The sequence below is a fragment of the Buceros rhinoceros genome, unplaced genomic scaffold (assembly GCF_000710305.1).
Source record: "Buceros rhinoceros silvestris isolate BGI_N320 unplaced genomic scaffold, ASM71030v1 scaffold2454, whole genome shotgun sequence".
NCBI classification, from domain to species: domain Eukaryota; kingdom Metazoa; phylum Chordata; class Aves; order Bucerotiformes; family Bucerotidae; genus Buceros; species Buceros rhinoceros.
Window position 1 is genome coordinate 33,898 of NW_010409835.1, and position 14,899 is coordinate 48,796.

At 45.0% G+C, this 14,899-nt stretch overlaps 1 protein-coding gene across 1 annotated transcript in view; it reads left to right on the top strand.

The window, feature by feature from the left end:
• The window catches only part of UBE2K (ubiquitin-conjugating enzyme E2K), a 22,799-nt gene extending 19,426 nt beyond the window's left edge, over positions 1 to 3,373 (top strand). Inside the window, exons 6-7 of the mRNA XM_010135349.1 lie at positions 2,598 to 2,726; positions 3,102 to 3,373. Coding sequence (XP_010133651.1) covers positions 2,598 to 2,726; positions 3,102 to 3,176 — 204 coding nt within the window. The 3' untranslated portion in view covers positions 3,177 to 3,373. The remainder of the gene's footprint in view (positions 1 to 2,597; positions 2,727 to 3,101) is intronic.
• Positions 3,374 to 14,899: the final 11,526 nt, after the last annotated feature.

A 14,899-nucleotide genomic window follows, 5' to 3' on the forward strand; every position in this document is an offset into this window, starting at 1 on the left:
AGAATCTGTGTAGGATTAGTAATTTATCAAACCTGCCAGGATTTGGAGGTAAACATGGAGATGAGAGGTAGCTGGATGCACCACTGAGTGGGGGTGAGCTGTCTGCTGCTCCTGTACTCCGCAGCAGAAAGTACGGAAGGCTTGCTTGTGGGTTTCTGCAGTACTGTAAGGCTGCTCTGAACAAATGTCCCTGAACAGTTCTGTCAGACTGAATTGCTTTACGCGGGGAGATTTGTTGCAAAGGCCAGCAAGGCCACCAGGCATGCCCCTGCACTGGCTTTTCTTGCCGGATGTGTGCCCTTGCTGTCACATACTCTGTATTAAACAAACCCACTGTTGTCCTTTTTCTACAGAGAACAAGACTAGTGTTTCCCATTCTGGCCCCAATGGTAGAATTTTGTGTGGGAGTCATAACAGTCTCGTAGAAGCACTTGAGCTGGAAAGAGGTGTTTTTTTTTTTCTCTGAGGCAAAAAACTTCAGGAAACTTCCTAGATTCTGAAGAGCAATTTTCCAGTCTGGCTGTCAGGTGCTTCTGGGGCTGTGTCCAGTGGGGCTGTGGCATGGCTGATTTGGGGAGGGTTCAGTTTCTTCTGTTCCCTGCAAATACTTGCCTGAAAACTGTACTGGGGTTTAGCCTTGAGTTACAAGCATGTGTACGTAAGTAGAAGGTGACTATAATGTCTTTGAGAGATGAGGTGGTAAACACCCGGTTACTTCATGTGTTTTATTTGATGGTGGGGTCCTTTTTTTGGTTTGGGGTGTTTTCCAAAACAAAAATTCACAAGGTATTAGTTATCCTCTGTGCTCACTTTTCATTATGTTAGTTTACTAAACTCTTGTTAAGCTACTAAGCTGTCCAGGTAACTGTCAGTATCCTGTAAGCTCCTGAACTGCATCCCGGGGAGAACACAGGGAGAACTCCTGTTTGAATAACGGTAGTAATTTCAGGCACCAGCTGTCTGGTGTCAAAACTGCTTCAACGAGTTGCTGTTTTTTTAAGTACAGCAACATTAGCTGCTCACAGTTCTGATATAGAGACATCAGTAAAAGGTGCCTTCAGGCTTTTCTCAATTCAGTGAGAAGCTAGATTATTTATGGATACCTAAGTAAAGAAATTTTATTTATAGAGCACTGGAAGCTAGTTCTGAATAAAATGCGGTTATGACTAATCCTTTGCACTTCAGCTAGTTGCTTTCTAGGCCTGGCAGTGTTCTCAAAAATATTTTAAAAAGCAAAAATTGGGGGAAGATCTCTTGAGAGCAGAGGAATAATAGTACTTCAGGATGTTACTGATGCTAAACTTAATCCTTCCTATTTTCTAGTCATTACAATGAAAGAGATTGATTGCAGACCACTGCATTTATAACACTGAGTTATTTCTAACAATAGATTGTCTCCTATGTTTAATGCCATTAATAATTACATAATAAATATACAAATTACTTCGTGTGGAGCAGACTTAGTGGGAGGTGTACAAAGCCCGCAACTGTATATATATTGATGTGTGTTGCTGTAGAAGTAAAATGAAATGTACAGCAGTAAGAAGTGTTATATTCATTTTGACAGTGCTTTGTAGATTTAATGATTGTTTTATGTATGAATACAAAGTGTTTAGAATGATAGTCAGCCATGTTTCTGTCCTTAAGATGCATCTAGATACTTGAATAATATATTTCCCAATATATTGTATTTTTATTTAGTGCTAAATTTATTACGTATCTAAAGATACCTACTTTTTTTTGAGTGTAATGATTAAAGGGAAGAGGTTTTTTAAATAAAATTTTAACTTGATATGAACAAAAATAGGAAAAATTTTGCTTTTCTGAGCACAGTTTATGACAGATGACCCACTTTCTTTGCTTTTGAGTTCTTGGTGCTGGCTGAAAACTCTGATAAGGTCCATTCTGTTGTTTATTAGAACACTTGTCAGTGACAAGATTGGTGCAAAATAATATTTACATACACTGCATGATTTTTATTTTTTTTCCTGCTAAATAATTGTGTGCATGATAAGAGTTGCAGCTTCCTAGCTTTTTGCACATGCTCACCCATTTTTTTTTTTCAGCCCTTCTTTTTGTCACGTATGCTATCAATATCCTCAGGAGGAATCCTGGCAGTGGAATGTCAGCCTTGACTGAAAAACTGCAGACCTACTTGCAGTGTATAAAACAGGCATATTTTAAAATGATTAGAGAAATACCTTAGAGTAGTGTGCAGTATGTACATTCAGGAGATGTTAACATAGGGTAATTTGTGCTCTGCCACGCTGAATATAAATGTTCAGTAGCTGTGCTAAATATAGCTGCTTCACTTTTGATTAGTGCACCTGAGAGCACTGTACCGGATTGTACACGTAAAATACCTGTAGTGTGTAATTTAACCTCAAGGCAAACACATTAAATCAAACGCTTGCATGGGTTTGCTTTATGTGTAATCCTCACCTCTGAATTTCATTTCAAAAATGATCTGTGTGAAACACTGTTGAAGATTCTGTAGAAAAAATGATGTGTTGGAATCTGCCATATCGTCTTGCTTTTTGGTTGGATTGCTGAGTTGATTTAACTTCGCCCTTCTCCCCCCTCTCTCTTTTGTGTAGTACAAACAAAATCCAGAAATGTTTAAACAGACAGCTCGACTTTGGGCACATGTGTATGCTGGAGCACCAGTTTCTAGTCCAGAATACACCAAAAAAATAGAAAACCTTTGTGCTATGGGCTTTGATAGGGTAAGTATATATAACTTAAATATTCTTCAGTAGAGGCAGGGCAAGTATATGTGTGTGCGTGTGATGGGGATACGTGACAGGATATATGACTATATGACAGGGAGTCATTAATGTATTAAAGTAGACTCACTACTTCCACCTCTTGTAGGTCTAGTCATTCTGTTTTGCTAATTATTTTTAAGAATCAAGGGTTTAAAATACTGTGTTAGTAGTTAGGTCTTGTGAGCTACCCCTGCCTTTATTATAAATTACTAGTTAGAATTTAACAAATGGTAAATTAATGTGTTCTGATTAACCCATGAACTTTTCATTCCACTTCTCAGAGCTGCAGGTTCACACACTAAAAGTATTATTGCTTTTATTTTCTCATTGCAGAATGCAGTAATAGTGGCCTTGTCTTCAAAATCATGGGATGTAGAGACTGCAACAGAATTACTCCTGAGTAACTGAGCCATGTAGAGAGAGCTGCTTCAGTAGTCCAGCTTGCCCCTTCTGGAGGAGCATCACCATCTGTTATTTTTAGGATTCTATATAGATTCTCCTTTAAAACCGGCACTCTTGCCTGATGATGCTGTCTAGGCACTATCTGAGACTGAAAAAAACGCTCTGTAAATAAAGCTAATTAAACATCTGTGTAAATTTAAAAAGGGGAAATACTTTAATTTTTTTTCTTACTAAATATTGTAAAAATTCTTTGAGCTCAGCTAAAATAATGGGGGAAAAACATGCCTACTTTAGTGTTTAGCAGTGTGACGAAGACTAGCAGGAACTTGCTTCAGGATTTTGATTTAGTAATTCAGAAAGCAAAGTTTTTGAGTGTTAGTCATCAAAATTGTTGGTGCCACTCATCACAGCTATCTTACTGTTTTTAACATGGATCCTACGTGCCTGTGGATTGACCTATATTTGCATGCTTGTACTTAATAGACATATTAGGTAGGGTCGCTGAAGAGAGCACCATTGAAATACTCCAGTGTCCTTGTAACTTTTTTCTGAAAGACTTCCAAGACTTCCCAAAGTTCCAAATCGTGACCTATTCAGAACCGGGTTCTTTCTAGCTTATTAATTGGGAAACCCAATTCTCCGCTCCCTGACATGGTACAGCTGAAGAGCCTCACTAAATTGTTTCATGATCTGTGGGTGTTATGTGTGCGATTCACTGGTAGTTTAGGCTCCCCTTGAAAAAATACATTTTGAGTTATCAGTGATGATTTTCATCCATTACGTTTTCTACACAATCCCATAAGGAGTATGCCTCGATATAGCACAAAAAGATGGAGCTGGTTTTCTTTCCTTTTCTTTTGTCGTAAATAGTTGTAAAATATTCTTCAGTACATTCTGGATAATATGATTTCACTGGATTTGAAGGAGGAAAAAGCTCATTCGCTAGTGTACTGAGAATTAAAAAAAATTTTCTTTGAGTACTTGATATGATGCAATCAGCTGTTTTTTTGCAGCGGTTTTCTAGCTTTATTTTGGGCTTCAATTTAAGGATTGCTTACCAGGTACTCTATAACTCATCCTTGCTTGCCTTTTTCTCTAGTTGACGGAGGCTGTGTTGGTGTTTTTACTGTACATACTTCAAATGCACACAGAAGTAGAAGTGTGTTCTCAGTTTAGCTTCTTTTTGGATTGATGTTTCTGATAAATGAGAACTGAACTCTTACCATGGCTTGTACATACAGTCAGTCATTTTCTTTGTATTAAAATGACATTTCATCCTGAGTGCAAAAGCTTGAAAATTATTAGTTTTGCAACTTCAAACACTAGTACATCTATTTAAAGAGAGCTGTAATGTCTTTGTGAATATGATGCTAACTTTGGAGAATATATCTGACAAGGGAGTTCAGAGAAATCCTGAGACTAGAGAGCGGGGATTGTGGATAACAGAGTACCGTGTCAGTCATCTTTTCCATGACTGGTGTTTTTTCTCCCTAACTGTCAATTAACGGGGTGGGGAAATACACGTCTGCCTGGGGATTTTCTGGAGCTATGAAGTACAAGTTGGACTAGTTTCACACTTCATAGTCTGTTTATAAATCATACTCATACTAGAGGGAATCAGGAACACTGTTTATTTGTTCAGTATCTGGAGCATAGTGGTAGGAGAGCAGAACCAGAAAACAGAGCTGTCGGGACCTCGCTAGTTCAGGGATGTTCCCTATACTGCTCTGCCTGATGTGTCCAAACTTAAAATATTTCAGGGCACAGACAGTAAATACTTTGAACTCATATCAGTGCAATACTAAATGCATTTGTGTAGTCTTTATACTTACTGCTTTCTAAGGTGTAGTCACTGATCAGTTTTCTTGGGTTAGTGTAAATCATTTGCAACGATGCCAAAGGAAATGAATTGTTTGTCTTTACTTACATTTATTTATTTTCTTAACAAGAAGCTGCTACTGTTCAGCTGGTTCGCTAGGTGAAAACCAGGGACAGTAGGGAACTGTGGCAAAGTGCCACTTGTGTTAATCTCAAGTTGCTGTCTTTTCTGTTACACAGGCTAAGAACTTCTTGATTACATCAACACCTTTTTTTTTTGTTTTGTTTTGTTTTTTACCCTGGTGGTAATTGTAAATTGCTGACTACTCTCCCTTGTTCTTCACTGCTGTTTATCAAAAGAACGAACTTGGAAATCATAGTCGGGGACATAAAACTTCTCAGTTATGGGCTTTTGAACATGTCTGTTGGTGAGATTAGTCTCCTAAGAAGGGCAAGTTTTTCCAACAGAACGTAAAGGGATAAGGAAGCCAGGGGGAGGGGGAGAAAAGAGGAGATGGTTCCAAGGTGAGCGTGGTCACCTCTGAAACAATGCCCTGTTAGGTTTTACTTCTCTCATGAAGTTACCTCATTTTCTTCTCTACTGCAAAACACTTGTTTGTCTTCCCCTTTCCCCTTATGTATAGATGTTGAAAACTGATTTTTGCCCTCCATCTGTGTGCTTGGTGGCAGAGATACCTTGGTGCCAGCTCAGGTGCTGGCAGGAGGGAAGCTTCTCAAGAAGTGAGCTGGGAAGGGAACATGACCCAGCATCAAGGAGACATGGGTGGTCTGTCTGAAGTCCCTCCGTACTTTGACATGCGAGTCCTTTATAAGGAATGTTTTTGTATTCTTGGTAATTATCAGAGTTGAATATAGGGATAATGTTGTACGAGGTTAGTTTAACTGTAGATGGGGCTGAGCCCTAGGAATTTTGCTGGTTTCAGTTTATCATTGTGAGTTTGTAGATACAAAATGGTAGTTCTGTTTTCTGTATGACTGAACATCGCTGTGTTCAGGGCCCTGTGCATTCCCACACGCGGAGCTGCCCTGCAGTGCGCTCCAGCTGCTGACTCAGACTGCACATTTACCACTTCCTTATGACGAGAACTAAAAACATGGGTACAGTTGCTTTCTAAGTACAAATAAACCCTGCGTCGTCTTCCTCTGTTGTGTAAGACGATGGCTTGAAACAGTAGTTTTGAAGTCTAAATGGCTCCATTTTTCCAAACAGGCTATTGGTAATGATGTCTACTAACTGCCGGAGCATCAGTGGGATTTCCCTGGTGAACATTTTAATATGCATCCAGCCAGGTGGTTTATTACTTGTTTGTTTTGTTGGTGGGGAACAAGAAACTCCAATCTCCTCCAGCTCCTTAAGGAGTAAAGTACAGCTTTGTTCAAAGGTAGAGAAATGCCCTTTCCTGTTGCCAAAAGCCTCCATTTTCGCGTGAGTGCCAAAAGCCCTGACTGTGTCCCACCCCCACTTGCCAAATTCACAGCTTCCTCCCGTGGCTTCTGTGAACGAGCTGTGTTCTCCGTGTGACAAACTGGTACATCTCGGAGTCTAAAGCTTAGGAACATATCCTTCCAGAAAGGTGCGGCACTTGGTGCTATTCATTCTGCACAGTCTAAACTTCTTTTTTTTTAAAAAAAAAAAAAAAGCTTGTCACAGTGCATGGGGCCTTGACTGTCATTGGGTCAGTGGTAGTTATACGAGCGATTAGGTACTAATGGTGTAGGAATATATCTTGGGTTCTTTTAATTATCACTGCATTTAACTGTTTTCCAAGTAAATTAGTATTGTAACTGTCACGTAAGGAGTATAGCATCTTTTTTTGTCGTCGTCTGAAAGGAGGAATCAAACAGCCAGAAAGGCGCTTACCTTGTACGGCCAAATCTGCATTATGCGGTGTGGGCAACAGAAACATTTAAACTATGCAAATTTAAGCTTGACAGCTGTGAATCAGACTAGGCACTTCAGAGCATGTGGATTGCTTATTTCATGGGGGAAGGGAGAAGGTGGGGGGTAGAATCAGAACAGTTTCAAACAAGAGTTGTTTATTGTGTTGGTCGTTTACTGTGAAGGTGAAGTGTCCCACTGTCAGCACAAGGGGAAACCTAACCGCGCGCGTGTCCCTTGCTGCCTTCCTAAATACCAACAGAAGCCAGCTTAGACTTGGAGGATGGCCCAAAGGGGGACATACTAAATAATTTAGCAGTGAAAGTTAGTTTTCCTTAACGTCTGCAGACACAATGAGAAGATGAGGTGTCCTCTTCTGCTGTGTTTTGTTTTTAGAGTTGATGAGAAGCATCTTGATGAGCGTGGCCAGTGATCAGGTGGTTGTTTTTGTATGGTTTCGATGAGCAATTGGCTCAACAATAGATGGCAGATGCGCATTTCATCGTACCGTCTGTTGCATCGCAGAACTAAAGCGTGACACTAAAGATGCTCATGGGGTGCCTGAAGCTCTTTCTGGGAGAACCATGCAGAGGTTTTCACTGTTGGTCCTCGTTCTCCAGGCACAGCCTTCTCCTGCGGCTAGGCAAAGGGGCAGTCACTTCTTTCTCCATGGTTTTCCTGATCTATTCCAAACCCATCGGCAGATCGTGTAGCTTGCTGTTCCCGTTTGTGGTGATAGTGTCATCGGCTGATTCACCATCAGACTCACAAGACCAGCTGTTGTTAATGCGTTTTGCCTCTCGCTTGGTTGTTCCATCTGCAGTGCTCTGCAGAGAGCAACTTGACCTCAGATTTGTTCCCGCTGGCCGAACTCTTGCAAACCCATTTGCACTGTACTGTGATGTGATGTTCCTTGTCTGCTGTTAACCTGCTTTGTAGGCATCTAGGCAGCCGATCGCTCACGGTGCTGAGCCATTCGTCAGTTGTGTGAGTTAGGATACGTGACGCAACAGGCAAGGAAATGTACTGTGAAAATGCTGTACCTGTCCAGTTTACGGTTTGTGGCAGCTGCTGGTGCTCTGTTGTGGTGTCTGAAGGGGGCCACCATCATACAAGTGCTAATGTCAGCTGTCGGAAGAGACCTGCTTTCACTTTCCCTTTCCATCCTAAATTCCGAGTTTTCTAACTAAAAACAACCAAAACCCAAAAAAACCAATAAAAACTATTGCAGGAGGCTGGTTCCTGAGCATCTTGACTTCCTGTACAGGAGGAGCGGGTGGGTTGGAACGCAGCATCAGTGGTTTTTGTCTTGAAAATAAAAACTACACAAACACTTTTGTACACAAACAATTTTTTAAATAAACACATTTTAAAAGATGTTGATTTTCACTGGGAATGCTTAACAATAAATGCATGTTTCCCTGAAAACAGTTTTCATTTTATTTCTGGTAATTTGAATTGTTCTGAGATTACAGAGTGTACCGCCTCCACGTCAGTAAGAGGAGAAAAAAGGATGTTGGCTTTCATGATGCACATGAAAAGATTTTGGAGAAGAGAACTCTGTAAATACAAGCTGTGTGATGAAAATGTGCATTTTTTTTCAGCTCGGACTGCCTCATGTGATAGCCTGAGAGATACGTGGGCATATCCAGTGCCTTGTGTCTCCTTGCAAAGGCTGCGACTGAAGAAACGAAATTGGTAACTTGCAGAGGAAAAAGTTTTCCTTGTTCATCTCATCTTTGTGCATTTTAAACGACACGCTTCATATAAACCACGGTTGGTTCTTACGTGGGGAGGTGACAGCCTGTTGGGTAATAACACTGCCCTGTTTCTCAGCTGTAGAAGAACCTGGTAGAGATGATGACTATGGTTTCTTTTGCCAGCAGTCTGTGCTCTTCACTTTTTTGGCATTGTCAACGTTGGTTAAATGGAGTAAAGCAGCTTGGAAGAGAGTGTCTGCCCAGCCAGAGCTGTGAAGTGAGTTTGCTGTGGAGCTGGTTCCAACACTCTGTGTCAGATCTACACCCCATCGTCAGGTGCGTGTTTGGCCCTGGGCAGGTTCTGCAGGTTCCAGGGCAGGCTCTGCCAGGTGGGATAGTGCCGCACAGCTTTGCCGTGCTAAAACTGTGGTAGAACAGAGGTGACGTTTTGTTCGATAAATTTACTACCAACAGCAGCTACGTTGTATTGTGGTACCCCCTCCATTAAGAAGGGGGCGAGCTGTGGGCACCCTCTGCTGCAGGTTGTGCATTCTTGTTTTAGCCTGCCTGTTCATTTTAGGAAAAAAAAATCTTAAAAATCTTTACTCTCTTGTTCTTGTGGTTAGACACTACCATGACATGCGTAACCGAGAGCTGCTTTATACTGAAATACTTGGGAAGTAATTTATTCCAGCACGCCAAACTGGGAAGTGAGTTCACGTTTGAAATGGACTAACAGTGCGTACTAGCTCGACTTCTCCTGTACTGAATTTTCTGTTTCAACAACTGCACTACTGGCACGTTTAGCTCTTGGGCAGGTCACTTGGATACTGCCAGTACAGCACATCCAGCATTTAAAGTTGTTTTAAGGTCAAGTCTGGATCTGGAGCACCCATGTCTGGTATAATGTCAAATAAATTATATTGCTTCACTTAGTGGCTGGTTTGTGTTGAAATACGTGAAGTTGTCAGATGGGTTTCTGACAGCCTGGTTGTAAAATAAAGGTAATCAGCTGGGAGGGTGAGGAAAATGGAGTCTGGTGTTGCTGGGGAGAAGCTGTTTTGCACTGAAGTTACTGGAGTCACCAGACCCTTTAGCAGCCTGCATCCTCGATGTACAGCTGCTGTTCCTTGGCAGGGTGAGGGCTTGTGGCCCCTGCTCCTATGGCAGGTGGGAAAAGGGACTGAGCGCAGCAAGTGCTGTGCTGTCCCTGCCCTCCTTTTTTCCTGTCCTCTGTCCTTACCAAAGCAACTCTATTCGCAGCTGGCAGCTCAAGAACGTGATGGGTGGTGAGTAGACAAGGCTTCTGCTGATCCTGTCAGAGATTCCCCTGTTCCTGGACTGTGGGAGCAGCCCTCACCTGTTTCAGGGTGAAGCCGGCTGTCCCCGTTCTAAGTATCTACCCCTGCCTGGGTGCGGAGTTGGGTGGGAGAGTGACTTCCTTAAGCAGGAACACCTACGGGTCACAGCCCAAAAACCGATGGGTCAGTCACGAGGATTTCGGTGCAAAGAGCAGGCCTCGAAGGGGCTGCTCCCATTTCGCACTGCAGTCAGGGACAGCCTGGCAGCAAAGCACAGTTTTTTCTAACAAAGAGCGAGCACTGGAAATTGTGTCATTGCCACAGATTTAAATTTCCCTGAACGCAAGGCTGAAGAACAAACACCAGAGACGGAGTAGGTCACAGGTCTTCCTGGAAGTGGTAGCCAGCCTCTCTTCCCATCACTGGGAGAAGCTGTGTTAGATGAGAAGTGTTTATCAGCGCAGAAAGCAGTTTATAGGATCCAAAGTTGGTGGCTCAACTGGAACAAACGCCCCTCCCCTTTATGGCTTTTCTCAGAATTTCCTCTTTCACAGTAAATGTGTTCTGTGTTTGAATTTCCTAGAGGTGAATGACCTGCTTGGAGGGGGTGAAGGGGGATGTTTGGCATGCACGTTCCGTGTTAGAGCATCTTCCATATTCAAGTCTTTCAGTGGTCTGAACCACATCAAAAATGCCAGCTGTGAACTGTCTCTAGGCCGTTCTTGTCAGAGGAGAGACCTATTTCCAAGCAGACATGTACGGACAAAGTAGTTACTGAACGCTCACCTAGTCAGTTGCTGCCAGGGTGGGAAAACAAAACAAAACAAAACAAAGGGTTCTTAAGAACAAAGAGGGGAGGAGTTGTGCTTCGTATTGTTCACGTGCTGTTCTCCCCTGTGAGCAGTTCAGCAAGGGCAAGTGCAGAGTCCTGCACCTGGGGAGGAACAACTTCAGGCACCAGTACATGCTAATGCAACTGGAAAGCAGCTTGGCAGAGAAGGACCTGAGGCTTGGGGACAGGGACCAAGTTGAACATGGAGCCACCAACCTGCCCTTGTGGCAAAAGCAGCAGTGTCTTGGGCTGCACTAGGCAAAGACGTGCCAGCAGGTGACAGGAGGTGATCCTGCCCCTCTGCTCAGCACTGGTGAGGCCACACTTGAGGTGTTGGGTCCATTTCTGGGCTGCCTAGTAAAAGAGAGACGTGGACATACTGGAGAGAGTCCGACAAAGGGCCACTGAGATGATTAACAGACTGGAGCATCTCTCCTGTGAGGAAAGCTGCAGCTGGAGCCCTGGGTCCAGAGCCAAGGGGCGGGGCTGGAGGCTTGCCCCGGTGACTGTGGACTTGGGGAGCTGTGTCTGTAATGCTGCTGATGGTGGGAATTAGGTTCTTTGCTCCAAGACACTTGTGAAGGCAGCATGGTGCTCTTCCTCTGTGCAAGGTGATGAAGTGGGCCACAGGTCCTGTCTAGCACTGTGACCCCAGCCAGCCCCATGCCAGGTGCTGGGCCAGGCAGTGTGGGACTGCAGGCCCAGGCAAGCCCCCTCCAGTCCAGACAGGGGACAAGTATCTGCTGAAGTGCAGCTGCACGTAGGCTCAGCCTGTCACCCACGTGCTATATGTCCCTGCAGCGCTGTCCTGCAGAGTCCTGCCATCTCAGCTCTGCTACTCATGCCAGAAAACTGCCACACATGCAACTGCTTGACTGTTAGGGAAACTGCTGCCAACCTGAACTGCAATAAAATAGTGTTTGGTTATTTTTTTCAAAGTAGAGTAGGTCAAAGCTACCGCCATTATCCTACTTGGAAGGAGTTCAGCAACACCTGCTGCGTCAGTGCACTGGCAGGGTCGGTGCATGAAGATTCCAGGAGATTATACAAAAAGCAGCCCTTGCGTTACTCCCGCAGGGCATCTGGAACCAAATGACACCGACATACTGAATTGGGTACTAGGAACCACTGACGTGACCAAAAACCCAGAACTGGCAGGAAGAGAAAATGAGAGGGAAAATCTTCCACTGCCAGGTGACGTGCCTGACAAAACTGTATATGGTCAACACCACAGGACTGTAAATGCCACCATGATCTGGTACATGCGGTCTGTCAGGGTTTGGTGTTTCATACAACCGTGGAACCCAGAAAGGATTAGAACTACTACCGCTGGGTGAGGGAATGCTGGCTCTCCTGTGGCAGCTTGTAATAGCTCAGATGACCAGAAAATTTCCCTAAAGCATCTGTGGATTTGGCCTTTCAGTGCATGACACGTGACCCTCAGGCAGCTCCCAAGGTGTCTGCGTGTGGCGCGTAGACCACGTGACATTAGGGTAACATACAGGTTACCAGAGCCAGAACCTGCATACAAGGTGAGCTGTGAGAAATGAAACAATTCCCACATGATGAAGGGGCAAGTAACAGCAGCAACCTGTGCTGAATGAGGGAGGACACCTACTCTGAACATGGAGAATCCCTGTGGGAAAAGCAGAGGCCAAAACCTTGTCACTAAAGCAGAGCCTGTGAATACATCTCCCCCAAAGCACCAGAAATAACTCATGGCACTGAGTCCTCTTTCTCCCCACGTCCTCACGCAGAGGAAAGCGAGAAGGTAATGGAGAAGATGCAACGTGCAGGCACGGATGGGTACAGCAAAGAGGGCCAGAGGGTTGAGAAAAGGGGATGGGAAGGGGGGCTAAGGAAAGGTACAGTGCTATTGCGGTCACATGGCTCCTGGCGTCTGCAGGGCGGCTTCCTTGTCCATGTCCCAGCCCCGATCCTGTCCAGGTGTAACAGCACGAGGAAGGATTAACAGTGATCGCTGCTACCACCACCCAAACCAATTTATTCAGACTGCAGCTTGTGCTGCGCTTTCCTGGGAACACTCGGGGATGGAAGCAGTCACGAGATGCCGGCATGAATTACCTGGCAGCCTCCCCTCGTTTCGCAGGAAGTGAAGCAGCAGGGGGCTGTGCAGTGTCCACGCAGAGTACCCTGTATGTGCTCTGGAGATGGCATGTAAAACTCACTCCTGAGAGGAGAAGACTGATGCCCCAGACCTTGCCACTCAGGTAAGCCCACCCCATTTCCGGTTTGGGGGCAGCACTGAGACGGATGATGCCGTAGCACCTGAATACACAACGAAACATGGCACTTTGAATTCTGACTGACTCATAATGCAGGACAGACTATTGTGAGCGTCCCAGCTTTCCTGGGGGCAGGGTGCCAGACCATGTACCTGCTGCCCAGCCAGACATGGGCTGCTGCAACTATGCCAGGCCACGGCAAGGGAGCAGATCTTCACCTGTGAAGCTTCTAGAGCACACAGCGATAACCCACCTGCATTACAGCAGTCGGACCCAGCACCAAGGCAACTCAGCCGTAATCACCTACCATCTCTTGCTTCAGAAGCTTTGGCACATCAGGGTCAACGTAACAGCAATCTCTGCTTCCAGGGCAATGGGAGGAGAATTAAAGACCTGAACTTCAGGAGCAAAACGTGTTCGTTCTTGTCCTGGAGCACGCTTGCCTTGCAGCATTATGCACACACGGCTGAGCTCTTGTGGCTGTTGAAAGGACAGTCTTGTGGGAGCAGGATGCTCAACGTGTACATCATTTGCTCCTGCTTCTTGCCTCAGCTGACAAGCTGCCAGGATTACACTGCTGCCAGCATGACTCCAGCGTGTTACAAATTAGCTTGGATAAGCTCTGTGCTCCCACTGAAAAGCAGATGCGTCTCCTGATGGCTGTCCCTCCTCAAGTGACACAGGACTCAACTGTGCTGCCCATCTGCATTGCCCAAGGATGTCTCTGCTCTGCTCTCCATGGATCCAGCTGCGCAGCTGGTGACGAATCCAGGTTCAAAGTTGGATGACTTCTGAGAATCACAGAATCACTTCTTGCCAAAGCCAGGAGTCCTCACAAGTCCTGACACTTCCTCTTGCTGGCTCACAACACCCGGCCGTTGCACAGTCAGACAGCTCCCTGGTAAAAGTTTGTCATGACTTTTGCTAGGCAGGAACAGAGAGAAGACCCTCTGCTGCGGGTCCGACTTCTGTCAGGTCAGCAGGAGGACTTACTTCTTCCAGGGCAGTGGTACGACGGTGCAGGCAGTAATTCCAGTAACTTTTCATCAAGCACCTGTGAGTAACGTTAAGGGTCTGAGGCACAGGCTCACACCATCTTGAGTCACGTGCGATGCCGGCCAAGTTCAAGTGCAATGCTGCTCCTACCAGTTACTGGAGTAAGCAGGGCTGCTGCTTCGCCTTTTGTAGCTCAGTTGAGCTATCTGCGCTGGGACAAGCCTGAACCGACCTTTGCTGAGGTCCCACTCATTTCTTCACAAACTGCTGCAAATACCAAAGGCTTGCTCATTTCCTTTCGGACGCAGACAGTAAGGCCAGGAACTTGCCGTGAGTGAGAGAAGTTTCTGTGCTGAAATTTAAGTATTCCTGTGAGTCAGATTTGCGGAAGCAGTCATCCTGCGGGTCACCACTGGGATTTAATGCTCGGGAATCTCTGAGGGGAGCCGTGGGACTGGCCACCTTCAGTTAGAAGATCATGGAGTATGAGATCGAAGGGAGAAACTGGGTCACCCGCCCCCTCCGGTCTCTCGTGGTAAAACCACAGGAGTAAGAAATGTTGGATCCACTCTCCTGCCCCAGGCTGTGCAGCAGGAAAGGGAGAGGCTGTCAGCCACGTCTGCGTCTTTACCACGACTTCCAAGTTCTACTTTTGAGGAAGTCTGTCTTGTTCGCTGCATCCCAGGAACCAAGGCAAACGGAATGTCGGGTTAAACACTTTTTAAGGGATGGAAGCTGCTGTTCGTCTTTGAAGTTTAGGAGTATTTTTTCTTACTATTTGAGCCTCCCTCTGACCATTTGAGGACCCGGGGTACTCATCAGCAGCATGAGTCTGTCCTGGTCAGAAATTTAAGCAGAGGAAGGCTTCAAGGGACACATCAAGTGCTGCCGTACAGGACTTTGCTAATTGCTCTTTAACACCTTGTTATTCCCTAC